This window comes from Chaetura pelagica, unplaced genomic scaffold (genome assembly GCF_000747805.2).
Source record: "Chaetura pelagica isolate M959 unplaced genomic scaffold, ChaPel_1.0 scaffold367, whole genome shotgun sequence".
NCBI lineage: Eukaryota > Metazoa > Chordata > Aves > Apodiformes > Apodidae > Chaetura > Chaetura pelagica.
The window spans coordinates 506,383-529,937 of NW_009953955.1; the positions used below are offsets into that span (position 1 = coordinate 506,383).

Below are 23,555 nucleotides of genomic sequence, written 5' to 3' on the forward strand. Positions count from 1 at the left end.
AGAGGGAGAGGGAGCAAACCCCCTGTGGTTCAGGAGAGGAAGCAGAAAGGAATGGAAATCAGGGTGATATATGAGAACAATCAGACACCATCAGATCAGTCAGAAATCGAAGTACTTTTCACAATACCAAGTGCAATAAACAGATGCTTTTGCTGTACTTCTGGCTGCCACAATTTGTTCTCTTGTAGCACAAGAGCTGCATGTATTTAAAAAGAAAGCTTGCATTTTAAGGGCTTTTTAAAATACAAACTTGTTTAAACATAGGCAGATATGTTGTGATGGTAGCATTAATATATACTGCTGTATAGATGAATTACAACACAGCTCAGGTATTTTGCAAGGAATCACAGGTCTGATTTCAGAAAGAACCTAAAGCATGTTCTGATGGGCCAATAAATCATGGGCACGAGTATTTTAATGCTACAATAATGCCTATATGAGATGCCATTATACACCTAAATTTCCATCATGGGTTGTGCTGATTAACTATTAGACTAATAAAACACCTACAGCTCCCTCTGGTCTTCTATTGCTCCAGTATGTTCATAATTTGCAATAAGCTGTGAATTATCTGTGATGCAACAAGGCAAATGTGCAGCTGGGGTACAGTGTCATTTGGGACAGTTCCCACTGTTGGGAAAGGGGACATTTTCACACTGGCTGGGAATCTGTCTCTATAGACACACTTCTGGCAATATTCACTGCTCTGCTAGCATGGCTGGCTTTTCCTGTTGGCCAGAGTGGCTTGTGTTCATGAAGGTTTGCAGCACCCCCAGTGCCTCAGGAACTCATTCTCTGTGTACACTGAGCTTTGAATCAGGCTTTAATTTTTTGGACCATTTGTTACATTTCACTCTTCTTTCTTTCTTCCCCCCCAGGCTTAGACTTTTCTATCTAAAATAAGAGATGTATAAAACCTGTCACTTAAAGGCACTTCTCAGCTTTGAAAATTAGTATCAGCTCAAACATCAGTCTCCTGTCTAGCTTCTATAGTTCTTTAAACCATCCCCTTACAAATGCCAAATTCCTTAAAGCTTCTCCCCTCCATAGTCTCTCTCCTCCAGAGATATCAAAGGCCATTTCTCCAGGTATTCCATTTTGAAAGTCACATTGAAACAAGTATGGTGACAGCAAAGAGCAAACAGAAGCAAACATGTCTAGTTGTCTCTTTTCATCTGAAACTAGCTGGAGCTCTATTGACAGTAAAAATGATGTGAGTTTCTAGTAGAGCAGGAAGAAGCAAGTGTAATGCATTGCTGCAACAGAATTTGGAGATGTTTACCTACTTTACCAAGTGTAACTAATAACTGAGGAAGAAAATACTGCTGTCATCACCCCAAGCACTGAGAGGTTGGCATAAGATTCAATTCTTAAGGGCATTGACTTTATGACATGTTTGTAAATGTAATGCATTTTCTTGCCTCCCAGGCAAGGGACCAGATCCCTGTTGTGCTGGATGCTGTGAAAGCATAAAGACACAAGACACCATTAAATCTGCCTTCCAAATGGAAGTATAAAAAAAAATAAAAAGACTTCCACATCCAGGTAATTTTGTGTCTGTTTCTTCACCCATACTGCTGTGGGAATGCCTGCTTTCTGGGACTCAGCACCAAAGTGCCTCCTGCTCTGACATAGGTGGTTATTCAATCCCTTTTGGCACCTTTGGCATCAGAGGCAGGACATGTCTAGATTGCTTGAATGAGGAAGATTATTGTCTTTAAAAGCCTGTGCATGAAATGAAGCTGGTTTGGAAATGCACACGTTCTGCTCATTCTCCACAAGAACAGAGAGTCCTGTGAAATGAAATGTAATTGCAAGGCTTAGAGGGAAAAAAAAATACTGTAAAAGGCAATGAAAATATTAATTTCTTCCTGGAAAACGATGCCTTTACTATGCTTCCCTAGAATGAAGCAAATTAGGAGAGTCTGATGTAAAAGGCAATGGCCTAGCACTGCAAAGAGTTCCTTGGCAGAGTTTTCATTGCTTACTTTAATGACTGCATTTACTGAACGTGCCATGTCTAACCTCCAAGCCATGATGTGAGAAGTTATTTTCATTTGTTAGAGATGACTACACAGAAGAGAGCTGCTGCTGACTGTTCTTCTTGGCTGCTCCCTTTCTGTGACAGAGCTGCAACCCACAGGCAAGAGTAATAGATTCCTGCTACTGCAGATACCATTTCTGCTTTTGCTGTCCTGCCAGGGTATTAAGCCATATTATGGACACTTATTGTTTTAGGTGCTTTACAAACAAAAATGCTTGTGAACTCCTCCAGAGACAGACAAGCCTTTCAGGGGAATCAGAATATAGCCCAATTCATCTCTGGAAAAAGAGTATTAAGACATATCACTGTGTATTATTTAGCAGCAAAAAGAGTTGTGTATGGAAGTGACTGGGTTGATGCACAGACTTGTGTTATGCTGGACATGACAAAAATGTGTAACAAGGGCAAGAGCCCTTTAATTTAAGAAAAATAACAATGTTCACATGGCTTTGACAGTAGGCAATGCATGGCATGTCACACAAACATTAAACTGCATGTTCCTACAGTGTATCATTAACCACAAACACATAACCATTAGTAACTAGGTTTTCCAAAGAAATTTCAGGGGGAGAAGGCACTGAGTGCATGGAGGGCTGGTTTGAGGAACAGCAGGGAAGTAGCTTTCATCACCTTTGCAGTACACCAAGAAAAGAGGCTCTTTCTGAGCTGGAAGACAGGAACAGAGAGTAAATGCTTAGTGATCTGTTCCACCTCTTAGACACATGCTGGAGCCAGATGCAACCCACCCAAGAGCACTGAGGGAGCTGGCAGAAGTGCTCACCAAGCCACTTCCCATCATCTAGCAGCAGTCTTGGCCACCCAGGGAGGTCCCAGTAGATTAGGAAACTTAACAGTAGTTAGGAAACTTGACTCCCATCTACAATAAGGGCCAGAAGGAGGATCCAGGGAATTACAGGCTGTCTGACCTTGGTGGTATGGAAGGTTATGGAGCAGATCATCTTGAGTGCCATGACACAGCACATGCAGGACCAGCAGGACCCACATTAGTTTATGAAAGGCAGGTCCTGCTCGACTAACCTGATCTTCTCTGACAAGGTGGAAGGGGAAAGGAGGTATGTTGTCCACCTAGACTTTTTATATGAAGTTTTCCACATCATTTCCCACAGGATTGACCTGGTGAAAGTGGCTTGGAGGGGTGTACTGTTCACTTGATAAAAAAACTGTCTGGATGGCCAGTCCCAATGGACTAAATTCAGCTGGCAGTCTGATGTTCCCCAGGGCTCAGTACTGAAGATAAGTCTCTTCAGTATCTGGATTATCCAATAACTGGATGAGGGGATTGAGTGCATCCTCAGTCAGTTTGCAGATGACACCAGGTTGGGCAGGAGTGTTGATCTCTCTGAGGTTAGGAAGGCTCTGCAGAGGGCCCTGGCCAGGCTGGATCCATGGGCTGAGGCCAATGTGTGAGGTTCAACAAAGCCAAGTGCTGGGTCCTGCACTGGGCTCACAACAACCCCAGGCAACACTCCAGGCTTGGGGAAGTGTGGCTGGAAAGTGCCCAGAGGAACAGGACCTGAGGTGCTGGTTGCCAGGAGTGTGCCCAGGTGGCCAAGAAGGCCAAAAGATGTGACACAAAGAGACATGGATGAGTAGTGAACTTGGCAGTGCTAGGTTAAGACTCAGTCTTGAAGGTTTTTTTCCCAACCAAAACAGTATTATTCCTGCACAAGCTCTCTTCTGCAGGCCTGAAGAAGTTTTCTGGAAAGAAAGGCCACTGTGTAGCAGCCAAAACCTCAGTCTGCATCTCTGCTCGTAGCACAACCTGCAAATCCTGCAGCCCTACTGAGCTCTGAGGCTCTGGATGGGGAAAAGCTTCCTCTGCTGGTTTCCCCAAAGGTGATTTATTCTGTAAAAACTAAACTGTGTAACAATTTCTGCTTTAAAAGCAACTCATGCAAAATTAATTACACTGCACCATGTTTGTGGGAAAATACATTTTACTACAAGTTTATTTGAAGAAAAAAAAATATTATACAAGAAATGCTGTAAGAGAAACTGTTATAAGTTGCCTTAACAGCATTTATAAATCAAATCACTGCACATTGAGAACTTTAACCTGCATCAGGCTTCTGGAATAATGTACAAGCAAAATAGTTTTCTCATAGCTGACACTGAAAATTGTGGATTGTTAAAAAAAATATTACAAAATGGACTTTTCTTTCATTTTTAAGACTTCATTTTTTCATGCACTGTTGTTTTCTGTTGCTTTTTTTGGAAGTAATATGGGAGCCAAACTCCCCAGACATCTTGGGACTCTTCCACTGAAAATATTTCTAATAAGAAATCACTAATTACTTGCCCTCTCCTCTTTAGACAGGAATTTCATCCATAGAACTACTGGGGAAAAAAAAAATGTTGAGACAGATTTGTTTCCTTCCTTTTCTCCCCATCCCCAAAATCTGAAGCCATGACATCTCCATGACATCTCACTTCAGAACTAATTTTTATACCACATCTGGGGGAAAAGACCATTTTTAAATCATTTAAGTAACTCACTGCAGAAGCTTGTGATTACCAAACTACTTGCATGATGTCCAATCAATGGAGATGAAATCCCCAGAGCAGGTTGCCAATGTTAAATAAAACCAATGACATTCCTATCAGGAATTTTATGTTCCAAGCACACGTGTGAAGCATGAACTGCCAGTGTTGCTGACTCTTGGGAATTTACTTCAAGTTCTGCAAGATTAGGTACTTTTCTTCAAGACTTAGCTCCTGCAGGGGGTTACTAAGGGACAAAATGTCTGGGGTTTTCCTCTTCTGTCTTTCAATATATATTTTCTCCTTTCCAGACAGTGGAAAAGCCTGATGTGAATGTATTTTACAGGCTTAAAAACAAACAAAAAACCACACCACAAAACAGTCAAATATGTATTTATTCTGTTCCTCTAAACCAATCTTGAAGACAATCAAGACCTTATAATACCCACTCAGTTCACTTGGTAGAAGTGACTGATCCTTCCCCAAAGAATAAGATGAGAAAGAAAGCCAAAGGGAAGAATGTTAGTTCCATTTTACAGATGGAGAATTAATTCACAGTTCCTCATGCTGGATCCAAAGCCTATTGCTGTCAATTGATTGCTTGAGATCACACAGCCAAACACACCTCTGCTAAATCCCTGACACTGCATTGAGCACATGACACCTTCTCTTTCTAACTGCCAAAACTAGTTGGTTGCATCATCATTTTGCAGACTTTACAAGAACTCCCACTGATCTGGGTAGGATTCATATGCATATGCAAGAGAAACCAACACTCTGGAGACAGGGACTGGTATTTAACCACATCACATTAATCATCTAATCACTCTGCCCAAGTTTCTATTAGGAGGAGAAAGAAACAGGTCTTTGAATATAGTTTTTTCCCTTTATAGTCATTAATCTGAGAATATTACAAATGTATTTGCTAAATTATAATAGTCTGAACTACTAACAATATGCAGCAAGAGCATAAATACATACATTTCCAAATCCATGGTTCCTATTCTCTCCTATTATAAATCCTGACAAGTAATAATTACATGCAACTGTGAGAAATGAAGCTAATCATAATTATCTTACAAACAGAGAACAAGCATTAGTAGTGTCATGTTGGGTCTGCATCAATGTTATGTTTAATTAAACAGAAGATTCTGCATAATCCAGTAAAATAGTCCCTTGTTTGCTCTAATAACCAACTGAAATGGAGTTCACCAATCCTGAAAAGTGTTCATGGAAGGAAGCAACTCAGCTTCTCTACTTTCCAGGTTGCCTTAGGACAGAATTATCACAGCAAATTAAAGGATTTAGACAGCCAGGTGAATTTGCATTCAAAACCCAAATGATTTAGGCAGCCCTGGAAATCTCAGCCTTGCATTATACCTTGGTCCTGTGCCAAGAAAACAAGAAAAAAGGTCCATGCCATGTGAATTGAACGTGGATTCCTGAGCAGACACTTCCAGTTTGCAGTTGTTACTGCTCCTCTGTGTGTATTTTACCTCTATATATAGAGAGTACTTAACTGTCACCACTTGTAACTCTTCCCACTGCTGAAGGGGCAGAGTTAGAGAATCATAGAATCGTTTTAGTTGGAAAAGACACTTCAGATCATTCAGACCAACCAAGTCTGCCAATAAACCATGTCCCTGAGCACCACATCTACATGTCTTTTAAATTCCCCCAGGCATGGTGGCTCAATCCCTTCCCTTCCAGTGCTTGGTAACCCTTTCAGTGAAGAAAGTTTTCCTAACACAAACCTCCCCTGGTGCAACTTCAGGACTTACTCTCTTGTCCTGTTGCTAAAGAGAAGAGACCAACCCTCAATTCACTACAACCTCCTTCCAGGTAATTGTAGAGAGTGATGAGGTCTCCCCTAACCTGTACCCTCCTTTCTCCCTGTACCCTCAGATGCTCCTCATAAGGCTTGTGCTCCAGACCCTTCACCAGCTTCATTACCCTATAGCAACAATTCCATGGTTTGGAGAAGGTGAAGAAAACGTTCAAGTTTATTAAAATTCAGAATAAAGACAAAAATGTAGGGCTGTTGTTGTCCCAGCAAGACACAGTTCTTCCATGCATCACAGAACTATGGACATCCACTCCTGAACTATGGCTCTTCACCTATTTTTTTTTCTGTCAATTAATTTCTTTTAATGACACTACAGGAAAGCTGAAGGTAAGAAACAGGCTCAGTCTTTTTTTTAGATTGAAAGCTTATTCAGTACAGTATTTAGAGAACCTCTTTTTAATAAGTGTAAATATCACTCAGTAAATTAAACAGTGCAAACACTATCATGCAAACAACATTTTGTTTGACCATTTTGTACATGTTTCCCCTTTGGCTAGATCTAAAAAAAATCTTAAAATATTTTTCTCCATTAAAAATGAACAAATGAGACATCTACCTTTAACTAGGCAGACAAATTGCAAGAATAGCCTTTAAATGATCAAGAAAGCTAGAGATCTGATAGTATTCCACATTTCAAAGGCTTAATTAATTATACATTTGAGGCAAACTTAGGCACTGGTTCCAGCTGTTGCCAGTGAGCAGAAGGGAATTTTTTATTTCTATTTTTTCATTCTAGCAAAACAAGATTGTTTGAAACCTTAAAACTCCATTACTGAAAAATTCTATAGTCTAAATAGTGTGATTCCCATTTGCATGTCACAAAAGAGACCAGCTCTTCTACTGAGGGACAATGAATCACAAAAACTGTGATGCAAATATTTATGAAACGTTTCTTTCAGCTGCTGTTTACTGTGTTGTAAACTTCCTTCCTACCCAGTCCTCTCAGCCTACTTATAGAATTTGTGTTTTCTGATTCATTATTATTAATGAAAACCCTCTTTTAGCTAAGACTTGTTTAAAAATACAATATATTGCTTTTTAATTGCCAGGTTCTTTTCCAACCTGATAAGTCAGGCACAGCCAAGTATGTTTAAATACCAACAAGAAACCCCAGCATTGCAGAAATGTTAAGTTTGACAAATGTATCAAAGGTGAATATCCATTCTGAAGTAGACATTTAAGTATCATGCTCCAAAATAAAAACTGTAATCTCAGTGTCATGATGCAGCCTAAGGATGCAACTTGAGTTCACAGAGCAGCCAGGAGGATTGAAAGAAACCAGAGTTGGATTATTTGGAAAACTCCTGGAGGAAAACAGCCAAGGACTGTGACTAATGAGAAGTCCTGAGCACCACCCAGAGAAAAGAATGGAAGTATTTCTATTAGAGAAAGACCACAGGAGAGTGAAAACACAGTCCCTCAATTGGCTTCATGTGAACAAGTCACATCCCAGTGTGCTGGAGTAACAATCCACTCACCTTGTCCACAATGCAGATCTGCTTCTTGCTTTGCACATCCAGGATTTCCACTTCAAAGTAAGTTATTTTTGAATGCTTGAGCACTGGTGGTGGTTTGGGGTGGCCAGCAGAGACCACGAGCTGAGAGACGTTGGAGAAAAGAGCGTTTGTCATTGTGGGACATGGGCAGAGCTCCTTCCTGAGCTGCCAGATCCCTCTGGTGTTCTGGAGTGCTGGGTTTCTGCCTCCTGTGCATGGTGTCACCCAGCAGGAGCAAGCATCATATCAACAGGGGACAGTGCCAGGGGCAAAATGTTTCCTCCCCTGCATTAGTTAAATACAATCAGAGACTGATGAGACACAAAAGGTCAAGTGGCATTCCATTTTGAGAGTACTGTCTTATTTAGCAGGAGTGAAAACAATGGCTCTCTAATCCATGTCTATATTTAACCTGCTATTGTGATGTGCTGTATGGCTGCTGCCTTCTTTTTATTTTATTTAAACCAGCATTTGAAACAACACATCCGGAGATTCCCTATTAGAAGTCAGATCCTGACATTCCAAGGGAAATCAGGAATGGCTGCACCAAATTCCACTGTTTTCTATGGAGACAGATGTCCACATATATGTATAGGTACAGGGGCATGTGTGTGCACCCTTAGTATGATACCTACACACTTAGAAATAAATACTAACAAAATACCAGGAGTTCATCAGCAAAATGTAGGGGTTGCTTGCAAATACAGAAGCTTGTACTTGCTGTTATTTAGTACTATGGACTCTGTTATTTAATGGGGTAGAGCTTTCCTTGCAGCTCTGTCAGGGAAACTCAGCTGAAGTAAAGGAAATTATAACCCTGAAGGTACTAATTCATTGTATTATTTTCTTATTCTTTCCACAATGTGGCAAAACAAGAGTAGACTTAATGGTAAAAATAAGGATTACTTAAACCAACAAATTTTGGGCTTCCCCAAAACTTGTTAACATTTTGTTTCTCCTTTAAATAGGATTTAATAGAACTAGCAGCACTTTTCCATCCCAGACTTCTCCCTAAATTCCCTTGGGCTGCCTAGGATTGCAGTGTGGATTACAGGGCATCACAGATTTCTGCAGGCAGCTCTTTCCATCAGGCTGTAATTTACAGAAAATGTAGTGGTCAACGTATCTTGTCCAGCAACACAGGACAAGAAGCTCTAAGAAACAGAGGAGAAACTATTTGGTAAATTGCTTTAAGAATTAAAAAGGAGAGTGAGGGGGACCCCAAAGAAAGGCCACTTCCAACTAAGGCTCCTCTCCTGACAATATTCACAAATACACTCATCTTCACGTGTATGAGTTATCTAGTTGTTGTTGGCAGAATAATCCATGCTACATCAGGTTGTGTATGTGCTCAAGTTCTGGGGAATCAAGCCTCCACACATGTCCTGCTTAAGGGAAAGACATAGGAGAAGGAAACAATTAGCAAGGGCTGAACTCATGAACAGGTCTGAGCTCAGCAGTACCAGGAGTGGGCTTCTGAAATGACAAAACATTTGCAATACCAAGAGCTAGTCTAATCCACTCATGATTCTTTAACCAGTAGTTTTGACAACCACACCTGTAACTCCCACTCGTAACTGGGATGCTTTATGTCCATACACACTGCTGTGTAGCTAAGGTCTGAGAGAAAAGTCCCTGTTACTTGTTCATGCAGCCTTTGAATGTCTCTACTTTGGCTTTGTCAGGGGAAATCTCTGCTGTGGGAACATGGAGATATAACAACATTGGTCACCTAATACAAATAAGGATTACATTTTGGCTATGCTGACATCAGTGTCTTGCCACTGGTGTAAAACAAGTCAGCACCTAATGGAAAAAACTTAAGACCTGAACAAGATGATATAGTAATAAAATACCTGCCTCTGAGTGGAGATGGAGGGTGTGCAGGGAACCTTGGCAGAGTCTATATTGAAAGCAGAACTGTTGGGAGCAGTTAGTCAGAACACAGAGAGTGACAAATTATTGGTTAACCACAACAGGCTTGCTGAAACCAGCCAGATGAAGACCACAGAACACACAGGACATTTCAAGATACACTTGTTTGAATAGATTGCTGTAAGGAAACTGTATAAACTGCAGTACAAGAGATGAGAAAAACCAATACAATATCCCCTTTCAGTGTAAAGTCTCTGGATCAGTGAGCTGTAACAGCATATATTAAGAAATCTCTAAATTTCTTTCAATTCAAAAGCAACAAAGAATAATATTGATCATGATGGCTACTTTGTGTGTGTAAGGAACTGGTGTTGCAGTCATTACTGTGGGTATATTTATAGTGTTATTTAAAATTATAACATCTGAGCTGCTGCTTCTGAAAAAAGCTTTTGATTTATTGCAGACATTTAAAAGATCAGAATTGTATTACTGACCAATAAACACTTGATTAGTTAAACCAATTCCAGGGGAATGCTTACAAATATATTTAATCTTTTCAATCCAATCACATTCATTTTCAATATTTTGATAAACAACATACTTCCCTGAGATAAACTAGCAGGGCTTCCCTGAAGGTGACTGTCCCTTTCCTCACTATTAAATTATGGGTCCAGGATTAGGCTGCAGCAAACATATTACCAAAAATAATCAGGGATAGAGTTACCCCTGATAAGATAACCCAAGCAAGAGATTTTGTCACTGACGTGACAAGTGCTGCTCTTGCTTGAAAAGTCACCAGTGTGTGTGGATGTTCTGGCTCCATGTGAAGTGATTCAGCTCATTCTAGGCAGAAGTGCACACAGAAGGGAAAACATTAATTACTGAGCAAAAGACACATCTTCCCTTCTTGTGGAGGGAGCAGATGTACCCTCCATCACAGGAGATGGGGAGTCCCAGCACAGGGGGACAAGTGATCAGCCCTGTGGTGAGATTTATGGATCCAGGCTACGTGGGTAGGAGCTGCAGTTGCCAGGGCTGTGGCAGGGCTAGTAGCCAGCAGCCACCGAGTCCCTGACCTCATCTTCATTCTGGGACTCTGAGAGGAGTCAAAGAGCACTCAGCAAGAAATAATTCATCTCTGACAGCTTCAACTTGCACTGAATTTCCTGCCATATAAGGGGCCAAGGTTTTTGAGGGGCCATGAGGATGGGCATAACTCTGACTGTGGCTCTATTCTCCTCTCCTCACTTGGCACTTCTCTGACGTCAACCATTTTGCAGATGGGCAGGCATTTTGTGAAGCCACCCTTCTGAAAGGCACTTTTTTGCAAGAGGGAGGGAATGCCTGCCCCCATAGCATGCAGCAGGACCATCACTTCTGGTTAACAGAAGGGCTGGTATTTTCATGACGCCTGCAGTGGGCTTTTTGCACCCTTCCAACACAGCATCCTGAAAGAAGCATCAGCTGGTGCAGGACATGACAAGCCAGGTCAAAAAGCACTGGATGGAGACTAAGACAGCATTCAGTTTGTGCTTATGACAGGGATTTCCTGTGAGGCCTTAGGGAACTGCTTTTTTTCCTGCTTTTGCCTTGCCATTCCACTTGTGCGAGTCTCTCTTGCACTGTTTTGCAGACAGCCTGGCACAAAGGGATTTCACAAGATCTCAGCTGGGGCCTTTCAGGCACTTCTGAAGTTCCTTTTCATCTTTGGTCATGTTTTGTACTCCTCCTTGGTCACCTCTCGGTCTGCAGAATGTCAACTGTTAATTCAGCAGCAGAGGGTCATCTCTGTCAGTCCCGATGCTTGTCAGCAGCACCTCACACATCACTTTCTTATCCCACACACTTCAAATGCCTGGTGGAAGCAGGCTTATTCCTTTCCCACCAGCTTTGTGATGCCAAAGAACTGAACAGTGCCCCAAGACACAAGACTCCAGAGCCTAAAGTATCGTTACTGAGCTGTCCAAGGAAGAAGGTAGGAAGCTGATGCATTGGTCTCATTTGGAAAAACACTAACAATAATTTTTTTGTCTGGCTCCTGGCTCATCTGCCTGAGAGTTTAGGAACAGGTTTGCCAGATTGGGGGGGCTAATGCTTTTAAATTTGATTCTCTATATCTTATTATCTAAACCTCTTAACAAATAACTAATGGACAGGGTAGAAAGACACAAAAGGAGGGTACACTGGCTCTGTCACCCAAAACAATCCTAAAGCTATTTTAAATAATGCTGAAGTCAGAACTAGAGCTCAGCAGTGCACAGGGCAGAAGTGATATACACCCCTGCTCCTCTTATCAGCTGTACCAGAGGGCTCCTCAGCAATGGATGACAGCCTCTCTGACCCTGTGAGCTGCCCAGTGGAACCACTGCACAGCTAAAAGTCACAAGCTGTGGGAAGGGAGAGTCCAGGGACCAGCTTGCAAGCAGGGCCCAGAGATCTCTAGTTCCCTTCCTCATCTCTGCAGGAGACATTTTTACCACAGACTTCCATAGCAATGGAGTTTTACCAGCTGTTTAAAAGCTCACTCTAGTAGCCTGGCTTTATCCTTCTGACTTTGAAAACTTTAAATGTTGACTTTAGAAGTCTGGTGTGGGTAGTGACAATTAGAAGCAAATTCACAGTGCAAATCAAATCCCAAACTGACACTTAGGTTACCCACAAGAGACCTAAGAAATAACCAAAGCCAACAGTAATTCTATCTGCAAGAAGTACAAAGTGAAACCCACACTTCCAGCCCATCACACACAAACACACACCCACTTCTCTACCAAAATAAGTACAGCATGACACAGAGCTCAAATCTGATGCCAGCCAGGATATATTGTAAAAGACAGCTGTTGGACTGCAGCACACAAGCCTGAAGAGTTGCTCCTGCTGATGGAAACCCAAGGGAATCATTGCAGGTAACCTGGCACCCATGGCATCTGGGAGTATATGATTTTTTAAGAAAATATATATATATATTGTTATTCTTTTTCAACTAGGTAAATGTGTAGCCCTTAGCAACACACAGGAATGTCTGAAAACATGACCTCAGAAGGTCTAGAAATAAAGATACTTTTTTTTCTTCAAAACAAAGGCTATGATTTTTAAGCCAGTCTTGGCATTTTGCAGACAGACATCAACACTGTTCAGTTTAAGCCCTTACACAGACAGTATGAATCCCCTTGTCTCTGAGGCAAAGATTAGAAAGCAGCATTAGAAACCAAGAAAAAGAAACGCCACCCAAACTTGTCCAAGAACTACTTTCAAGGAAATTTCCACTCAACTGTACCTGCAGAATTTTCCCCACACTCATCCTTCAGCACCTCCTTAAGCAGCCTTTGCCTTTCACTGTTTCCATACAACGGCCTTATTATGGTGTGCAAGTCCCCTTACCACACCACCAATTCTGCCCAACAAAATGGGACCTCAATTAACAAAGGTTAGGAACTTGCTTCCAAATGCTTGGCTTCACCTCAGGGTCTCACCAGAGGCTTTGTGCACTCAAATGTGCCCTTGGCTCACTTGAGGAAAGCCACTGTGGATCAGCTCCCTGTCAATCTCAGCACCCATCAGCAAAGCAAGCACCAAGGCAGCACCCAGGTGGACCAGAGGCCTCAGAGCATGGACAGACAGAAAGATGCCACATGGTGTTATCACACCACTTCACAGCTTAAAGAGAGAGGACTGAACGGATTAGTGGGGGACAGGTGCTGATACCCTGTACTTTGCAACAGCCCAAGCTTGCTTCATGTCCTCACTTCATTTCAACCGAGTATTACTGACAGCATTTCTTTAATTCCCCCTCCAAGAACATATCCTGACGAGTTAATGGATTGTCATTTACAGGGTGAGATCAGATAACCACACTACAGGAAGCTGATCAGCCACTAAGTAAGGATGATGAAAAGAAATACAGTAGGGCAAAGCCATTTTTCCCAAATGGCAGCAGCACAGAACTGGCAAATCCATGGTCTTACAGTTGAGATTAAATGCCTCTTTCTTCTGTGCAAAACTACCACGTACAAGATGAAGCTGGAGCCACTTGGAATAGTCTCAGGAAAACAAAATGTTATTAAAGTATGTGTTTTTCATTGATGCAGCAGCACTTTAAAAGTTTTACTATTTTGGATGAGATGATTTTGAGGTTCCAAACAATCTTTCTGGAAACTTCTGAGCAGTAGGAGGAAAGAACAACCTTGAGTAGAGCACCTACAGATTCCCAACAGAGCTAGTTCAGCATAAAATAAATATACAAAAGGTCTTGTTTGCTAATGTAGAATGTAAAAAAATTCTGAAACCTCTAAATGTCACAAAATATAATTGTGGTGTTTCAGACACTTTTATCCAGAGATAAGTTCTAAAAGTTTACAACAATAAAAAGAAACCTAACTCCTGTTTTACAATCCTTCTTTTTTGTTTGAAGATCTTGGGGTGATTGGTCTTTCATTACTTTTGAGATGTCATGTGTTATTTCTTCTCATACAAGAAGCCAAATTGTTCTTAGTCTTTTTCATTTTGGGGCTTCATTAATTAGGTTTCTGAAACATCTGTCAGTGTAACCTCCTTCTTTCACAAACTTTCACATTTTCAGAAAAGTTTCTATTTAATTTGACATTTTTAATATTCAAGCTCAGCCCAAAAACTATTCTTGAGTTAAAAGGAAAATGATCAGTCTTTTTTTACATTCATTTTGAGACTAAAAAAATCATCTTGTGACATTTTTGTCTCAAAGCAGGATGATTTTTGAGAAACAGCAGAATTCCTGAAAACTTGGACTTAAGACAAGGGAACAAAAGAGGATTTTATTTATTTCATTAGAACTCTTGTTCAGTGCCAAGTTTTTTGAAGCTTGAAATGTTTGAAAAAATGCTTCCATGCAGCAAAATTAAAACACCAAGGCAAATATGCTCTTTTTTCCTAATTCTTTCTCCTATTTAGACTCCTCTGCCTATATCATCTGCCCTCAGACTACTACCATTCTCAGTAATTACCCTGATTAAGAACTGGCCCCACCTCAGCATAGGTATTGCCCTGGGCTAGTTAGTGCCTTCTGTTCCATGACTTAACTATTATTTCAGCCAAGCCTGCATCAGAGACTGGGGTCTCCTCACTTATTTAAAACAGAACATGAAATTGATCCTATTTAAGGCTACACAAAACCTGCTCTTTATTTATACTTCAGAAGCAGAAAGAAGTTCCACCTGAAATCAGATCATTTGTCTGCCAGGGCTGGGACCTGGTCCAACATGGGAAGCAGTGCTCAGCCAGGCAGTTCTGCTTGCAGCAGGTTTAGGTGAAAGTGCCACTGAATTATCCCCTCCAATTTAGTAGGATCAGTCCCTCATCAAACCTGCCATCCTTCCAGCACCTGGAGCCACCACATACCCTGAAATAAAACCCACCTTTCATCAGAAAATCCAACCAGACTGGGGAATAAGTAAGTGCCTGGTGGCAATTCCACATCTGCCATTGCAAATCACAACAGCTGGCTCTCACACAAGCTAGATGAGCAACCTGGCCCTTTTTCTCATGCTTAAACCTGTTAAGTCTTCAGAAACACCTGCCTCTTCCCTGCCTCTGTGTTCTTGGAGAACACCCAGCAGATCAGGCTCTTGGGTCCCTGCATGACTTGGAAGGACAAGACTCAAAGTTGAGACACGTGCCTCCCCTACACAAGGCACCCTGGTAGCTCAACATGAGTCTGGAGAGCTCTTCAGGACCCACCTGCCTCAGAGCAGAGTGCTGCAGCACTTTGGTCCTTTTTAGGATCAGGTCTGTTCTTTGTGTCATGAGTTTGTACTCTGAGGAGAAAGCAGGACTGACTGGGAGGGGAAGTGGGCTGCCCACAGACAAAGTCACTGAATCTCAGTAAAGAGTCAGGGCATCCGGCCACACACCAGAGGATGGAGTCTGTGGGAGCTCCAGGCCTCCCCTCACTTCCATTGAGAACCACAAAAAAGAAGTGCAGACACAAACAAGGGTGTGTTTCATCTACCTGATGGTGCCAGACCACACAGCAACCTGGAACTAGTGGAAAAGAACAGGGTTTTCAACTTCAGCTCCAAGAAGAAATGGTACTGCTAGCTCCAGAAGTGCTTTTGTGGCTTCCTGTGGTATTCCCAGTGAAGAAGGCATTTTCCACCTGGCTCTCTGTTGCTTCCCAATTTATTCCCACTTTGTTTCATCACACCACAACATTGGCAGAGAAGCTTTTTAAAGTAAAGAACATGCCTCCATACAGCACAGCTGGCAGGGAAGAGTGCACTCATTTGTGTGAGGTTTGCCATGCAGAGGCTTCCTTGCCCTGTAGATCAGAAAGGAGAGAGGCTTGATGCTTCCATCCATGAGCAGGTGATGTCTGAGCAGGACATAGGTGAGCTCTGAGGACAAGCAGAGCCAAAGCAGAGGGTTGCCACAGTAGACTCTAAAACCTTGACAGGAACTGACAGGTAAGCTCAGGCTGCCAAAAAGACAGCACTTGTTGCTCGACACATCAGGACAACAGCACATCACTCAACACCTCTGGAGCCTGAGCTCTAATTTATAACAGCTCCTAGTCAGGAGTGACTGTGACCAGCTTGCAAACCACGTGAGGACCCTCCACCATCCAGCTGGCAGAATTATCTTTGCTGTAGGGAGGGGGGGGGGGAAAGATGCTGTTGTGGTAGGCTGACAACTGGGTCTGTAAAGAATTCCTGCAATTTCCCTCCTGGGGGCAAGGTCATACAGATAGATGTGACAAGGAGAGCCCTGACATTTAACAGGCTGGGAAGCAATACTGGAGGCTTACAGGTGAGGTATCAGCACACTTCACCAGGACTTCCTGTTGCAGAAAGCAACTCAGACCCACACCCAGCTTCAAAAATGCTGTATGATAAAGCCCCTAGGTAGGGGCTTTCTCTATAGCCAACTGTAGGAAGTACTCTAAAAGGTTGTTCATATATAAGGGCAAAATTAAGGAAGAGTCAGCATCACATTTGCAATCTTCCAGGGCTAAAAATTTACCAGTGGAAAGGGAAAACCCACAGTTGCCTAGTGGCATCTCTAGTTCCACACAATTTAAATTCTTCTCTTTTTTTTTTTTTCTTTTACAAAGAGAGAAACCATCCAAGAACCCTGGCCTACCTGTGCTATGGACAGCAGGAGACTGGAGCATGTCTGCATTTGAAAGGACTCACCCCCATCAGGCAGGTTGCCAGACATCCTCTACAGCCTGAAGAGAGCCCAGAAAAGGGCCACAAAGATGATCAGAGGGCTGAAGCAGCTCTCCTATGAAGACAGGCTGAGAGAGTTGGGATTGTTCAGCCTGGAGAAGGCTCCAGGGAGAGCTTATAACAGCCTTCCAGTGCCTGAAGGGGCTACAAGAAAGCTAGAGAGGGACTTTTTGCAAGGGCTTGTAATGAGGGGACAAGGAGCAATGGATTAAAATTGGAAAAAACCAAAGATTTAGGTTAGATAATAGGAGGAAGTTCTTTAGTGTGAGGGTGGTGAGACACCAGCACAGCTTGCCCAGGGATGTTGTGGAAGCCCCATCCCTGGAAGTGTTCAAGGCCAGGTTGGATGGGGCCCTCAGCAACCTGATCTAGTGGGAGGTGTCCCTGCCCATGCAGGGGGGTTGAAACAAGATGATCTACAAGGTCCCTTCCAACCCAAACCATTCTATGATACGATTTAATAATTGGTCCTGCGTCCTGTCTGAAAAGCAACAAGGTATAGCTTTGCTTTTTCTTCCTGCCCACCAGCTATTTTTCCATATTCCACACAGCACCTCAAGCTGTCAGATACTTGGCAGGCCACATACTGCTGCAGATGTACTTGGACACAATCCTTGTATACTGATTGCTCTATCATGCTGGCTGGGAGGTGTGAGGTGACCAGGGTGACTTGCTGTGCATGCATGACAGCCACACTCTACCTTCACAGTCTGTCACTTCTCTCTGGAGCTGCAGACACCCACAGTCACCACTGCCATACAGAAGACCCTGTTCCAGCTTGCTTTCTGCTGAGGCTTTTCACTGAGAGCAAACCACATACAAGCACCATAGATATCTGACTCCATCTGCCTTCTGGGTCCTGGTGCCAGAGCTCTTGGCGTGAAGAGGAACTGGCTGTGCCTGCAAGTTTCTTAACAGATGAAGAACCCACTTTGCTGTTGCTGCTCTTCATACAGAGGAATTGGGAGTTTCATTCTGTTCTCCAAAGAGCTGATCTGCACGCAAAAGCAGCCAAGCAACCTGGAAAACAGCTACTAAGGAGACTTGATCACTGCCTGTTGCAGTGTTTCTTTGCAGGTTTAGCACCCAGCTGCAATGTGAAATGTTGCTGTGTACAGTTTTAGTAATTAAAAAAATGGACATATTGCCAAGCCTCAGGTTTCTAATGAACATTGGAAGTCACACCTTTTCCCTGAATTCACAGCATTTGGAGCAAAGCAGACTGAACACTGCTGTCAGCTTGTTCTAAGCTAAGCACAGGACTAGCTACATAGAGGGAACCACAACCTCCACCTGAAAACACTTCTTTCATAGAACTCCCTTAGCAGGCTACCACCCATTCACACTTCACTACTTGGTTCCTCAGCCAGACTGAAAATACACCTTCAATGAATAGGACCAAAAAATAAGTTTCTCTTCAAGTTTTATCCCAGAAACCATTTTTGCTTTCAGCTAGCTTTAGCACTCAAGTGTAAAAAAGAACCTGTCAGAACAGGAACATGGCAACCATCTATCTTGCTTTTGCAACAGCCTACCAGAAGGTAAGGATGAAATAACTTCTTGTTTGCTCTGCTTTTGTCATTGTCATATGCTAACACCTTTATAAAAAGGCTCACCTAAGCAAAATGAGAGGTTCTTTTAAGAACAGTAGAGGCCTGGGGAATGCTCCACACAGCAGCCCTGGAGCTCCCCCCCTTGTAGCTGCTGTGGACCTGTCAGACCAGGAGACAGGCTGAGCTCCTCAGGCCCATGCCTTCAGTTAGCACTGCTGAGATGCTGATAAAGAAGTAGCCAGACATCTTCACCAGCAAAATCCTTAAAAAGGTTGTTTTAATAACCTTCTGTGTATTGCTAAAGGGCAAGTGCTGAGCCAGAAGTTAATGGTTTCCTACTTGATGCTCTTTGGAGAGACAAGCATTTCAGTGTCATATGGATATATTTTTCCAGCTTGCTCTTGCAAAATGCAACCCAAAGAGGCAAAATCTTCAGCAGCAGTACCTCATATGTTCAATAGCTCTGTCAGCTTTATCCCTAAGAAGCTAAAGTACAGGTTACCCCTCTCCCTCCCAAAATCCAACAACTGGTGGAAACAATACAGGACAACATAAAAGCACCAATGAAGCATCTGCAGCTACTTAAAAACAACAGAACAAGCAGCAAGTAATTAGTAAGACTGCTGAAAAACACAAGTTAAATTATATATTTCTCCCCTGAGTAAAATGGGAAACTAGCATTGCAAACCATTCCAGAGCAAAGAACCATCTGGGCAGAATTTTGAAAATCACAGCAAGTGCATTTGTGTGGACAGGGCATTTGGCCAGAGGGAGCTGAGCAAAAACTGAAGGCCTCAGGGGGCTTAGCAGACAGTGACCTGAAGGCTGAGCTCACAACCAACACAAACCAAACTTAAACTCTTTGCAGCAGCCAGAAGAAACTTGGTTTGGGTTGAATAATACCAACATGTTTGTGTCCTTCATTAAAAGTACTGAATGAAGCACTTAAAAAGTGAAATATTTTTAAACCTAAAGAATATAGCAACTTTTTATGGGCTAAAAGAGGGATGGAAACTGCTTTTTGTACTTTTCCTGCATACACAGTGAGTGGACAGAAGGTAAATCAAGGCCTGGGGGAAAAAAAAATATACAACAAAACAAAAAAACCAACACACTCCTTTTTGCATGGAGTTGCTTGCTGGGCTCTCTGAATGCCCAACGTCAGACACTCACAAGGAATGAAAGCTCTTCTTTCTGATCCACTTTAGTCTCTGCAGGGCCTAAGTTTGGGGATGAGCAGACTTCTCAGAAGAGGATGAAGCCCTGGCTTTTCATTTTCAGCACACAGACCAATTAACAACAAATATTTTATATATATATATATGTAAAGTAAAAGCCTATGTTGAGAGCTGATTTTTAAAGATGGGTATTTATCATTTTGTTTGCAGAGTAAATGGTTAGGTTAGGTTTAATTTGTGTGTATTAAAGGCTATAAAAGTTGCTGTATGAGAGACAATTATCTTTACTATGGGAATAAATGCATAATGAAATCCTAAGCTTTCCCTCTTTAAAATAACATACTTCACAATAAGTATAGATTTGGCAAAGCAATGTTCCCCTGCCACACAGCACATATTTAATGAAGTTACTCCTCAGCTGTTGTTGCTGAACCAAGCCAAAATGAGAGAAGCTGAGTTTGTAAGCACTCCTAATCCATTAAAGTGGAAGCCTCCACCAAAGGAAAACACTTTACAGTTTCAATCTAAAAAGTATGTCAGCTTATTGAAAAGACAATCATTCTGTCTTTTCACAAAGCAATTAGAGCAGAAAGCAATCAGAGAAAGGAATTAAGAGGGATTTGCAGTCAGATCTCCCATCAGGATCACTCAGACCAGATGGATTCTTACAGCCTCAGATCTCTCCCTTTGCCTTGTCACATCCTGGCCACCAACAGCTTTGGCATGGGTACACTGAAAGAATGCCAGTGGCACTTGCATGCACTGCAATTAATAAGCAAGCTTTTAATTTACCTATTAAAAATGACATTCTAGGGAGCTAATGAAAAGCCATTTTATTAGCAAAACAAAGTATTTTCCCTAGCCTGAAGAAATAATTCCAATATTACACAGCCCATCTGAACTCAGAAGGGAAGCCTGTTGGTTTCAGAAAAATAACCAACACTTTTTGCATGAAAAGCCATGTCACTGGAACAGCATACACTGAAAAATGGAGCTTTAATAGTCAATAAAGACAGAAAAAGGCAGTGCTTGCTCCCTCATAGCTAGCAGGTTTTCAAATTACAAAATTCATCTGTCACACTCCACTTAGCATTTCTGTATCACTTCACCAAGTAGTGCTGCCATCAGATAGTTATTTTAATAGTGAATAGGTAAATCAATAGTGCAAAGGGTAATGAATGGGGAGGAAAAGAGACAAGACCATTAATACTTTTTTTTTCCCCCTTTTTCTCTGACACTGTAGAGTGAAGATTCCTCTTTAACTTGCTTTAAATGCAGAGGAATGTGAAAGAAAAGGGGAGGGAGACATAGTTAACAGGAAAATTTACTTCCTTTGAGATAAATCTTCGAGCTTATTGCAGAAGCAGCTCTCTAGCAGTGCCTGCCCTTCTCAAAGGTAAACAGCCAAAAAAAGAACATTACTGGACAGAACACTAACTGTGATCCAAACTCGAGTGACTTGAGACTTCAAAGCCTCCATCTTAGGTCTCTGTTCTCCACAGCAGCTGGAGCACCATGGTCTTTGGTCAAGTAGACCTCAAGGTCCAGCCTGCAAGGTCTGCAGCTCTCTTGAGCAGGCTGGCTGTGCCCATACTGCCTCCTGCACTGAAAGGGAAAAATTCACCTTCCTCAAGGAGGGGGTTGCAGAAGTGAAGATTCAGCATGAAGATTCCAAGATGAAACATCTTGGTTTGTCTGTTGGCCAGGTGGCTGGCTTGCAAGAGCAGCACTGGAGGTGGCCATTCTGCTTTGCACCCTGAGGACCTTCCCCGTGATCCCAGCAGGGAACAAATTACAGACCTGCTCAGCTCCAGGAACTGGGACCTGTGGAAACGTGGGCTGCTCTTCACACCATCACTCATGTTTGTTAGCACAGCTGAAGCCATTGGGAGGTTTTAGAAGCCACTGAGTTTTGCTCTGAAAAGCTGTTTCCCTCAGTTCCTTCAGTTCAGCACAAGCTTGGCCCTGCAAGGCAGCACAAAATACTGCCCCATCCTGAAGCTCAGAGCTGCAACGTTCCATGTTGTGTTTTTTTAATCCTGCCCTTAGCTCAGCACTCCCACACCAGGCAGTGCATGGAGACTGGGGGAGTGAGGAGGACAAGGAAAGAGCTTTTACATGCAGGGCATGCTTTCTAGGCCTAGCACCCTCTGATAAAGTGTAACGTAATGTGATAATCTGATAATCTGCCCCTTACAGATGCATACACACTGCCACATTTATTAACCAGCCCACTAGAAAGGAGTCATAGAATCGTTTGAGTTGGATGGGATCCAACTAGATCATCTAGTTCCACCCTCCCCCTGCCATGGGCAGGGACACCTCTCACCAGACCAGGTTGCTCTGAGCCCCATCCAACCTGCCCTTGAACACTTCCAGGGATGGAGCTTCCACAACTTCCCCAAGCAACCTTTGCCAGCGTCTCACCACTTCCTCCTAATGTCTAATCTAAATCTCCCCTCTTCCAGTTTTAATCCATCACCCCCTGTCCTCTCCCTATAAGCCACTTTTTACAAAGTCCTGACTTCAAGTATTTCCATTCCTTCTCATAAAATGTGTCTATTGCACAAGAGATTATCTGAATTTTGCAAAGATCTTTTGTTCATTATTTAATAGAAGAAGATAGCATACATTCAGGAAATACAGAAATGTTTTATTCACTATCTTCAGCTGACTCTTGTTTTTCCTCTGCCCCAGTAATAAGAGTTAATACATTTGGAAACATTCTCCATGTAGTATTTCACATTTCACTTGCAGATCAATCTTTTTGTCTTTGAAATATCTATGAAATGCATTAAATAATCACCATAAGCCATCTTTTGTTGATAACTTTATCATTTCACTGCCCTGAATTATTCATACAAAGTCAACACCATATCACTGCATTATTACAAGAAAGCCATTAAGGTAGACTGCATGATTTGGAGAAAATGGAAATCCCTCTTATTCTGTTGCACAGAGCAGGTTGTTTCCAGCTCCTGTGTAGGTCACCAGCAGGAAACATCACAAGTTTGCAGAGCTGTTTGGATGTACACGTGTGTGTATGAAGGGGATGGCTGTTTAGTAATGTCATTTGTTGCACAAGGGAATCAAGACAGGCCATTTTTCCAAGCCCTAGTGCCTGGCTCCAACAGACCACTCATCATCCAAGCATTGACAAAGAAGCCAGTGCAGTTTTAACCACTGCTCAGCTGTACAACCATGCTAGCAGACAAAACCATGGCCTCCCCCCAGCAGATGCAAGTTGCTGCATTTAAAAATGCAGCTGCTGGTTTCAGGTGCCTTAAAACCTGCCTATTGCTTTCATGTAGCCATGAACACTACTGATCCCTTAACACCAGCCTGTAAATTAAAGTCTATTGTGACTTACTTTATGGAAGCACCTTAGTCCCTCTGAGCACCAATATTCCTGTATCTGTTAGAAGCCTAATTTAGAAAAGACACACTTACTTCTTTCACAGGCATTCCTCATGAGCCCAGAGTATCCAATTCTTGTCTGGATTGTTGTTTTTTTTCCTTTTAACAGCTCACAGAGCACTCAGTAAAGTACTCTCTGATGTGACATACATAAAAGTCATGGATGTTGCTGATTTAATGAAATCGACTGAGAAATCTGCATAGACAGCCAGCAGAGTCTTGGTATTTAGACCAGATTTAATGCAAACATGCCAGAGAACAGAAAACAGGAGTCTCACACAGCTAACATGATGGCCTGCAACAGCCAGTGAAAAAAAGTAATCAGTCCCATCAATGAATGGTGCTGACAGCAAATGGAAACAACTCCACAGTGAAACATCTCACACAAGCTTCCTGCTCACCATCAAAAGCTTTGCTATGAGAAAGCATAAATATACATACACAT

At 42.3% G+C, this 23,555-nt stretch overlaps 1 protein-coding gene across 1 annotated transcript in view; it reads right to left on the bottom strand.

Annotated features, from left to right (window-relative positions):
• The window catches only part of TECRL (trans-2,3-enoyl-CoA reductase-like), a 58,630-nt gene extending 50,484 nt beyond the window's left edge, over window positions 1-8,146 (bottom strand). Inside the window, 2 exon segments of the mRNA XM_010001863.1 lie at window positions 7,871-8,011; window positions 8,013-8,146. Coding sequence (XP_010000165.1) covers window positions 7,871-8,011; window positions 8,013-8,105 — 234 coding nt within the window. The 5' untranslated portion in view covers window positions 8,106-8,146.
• Window positions 8,147-23,555: the final 15,409 nt, after the last annotated feature.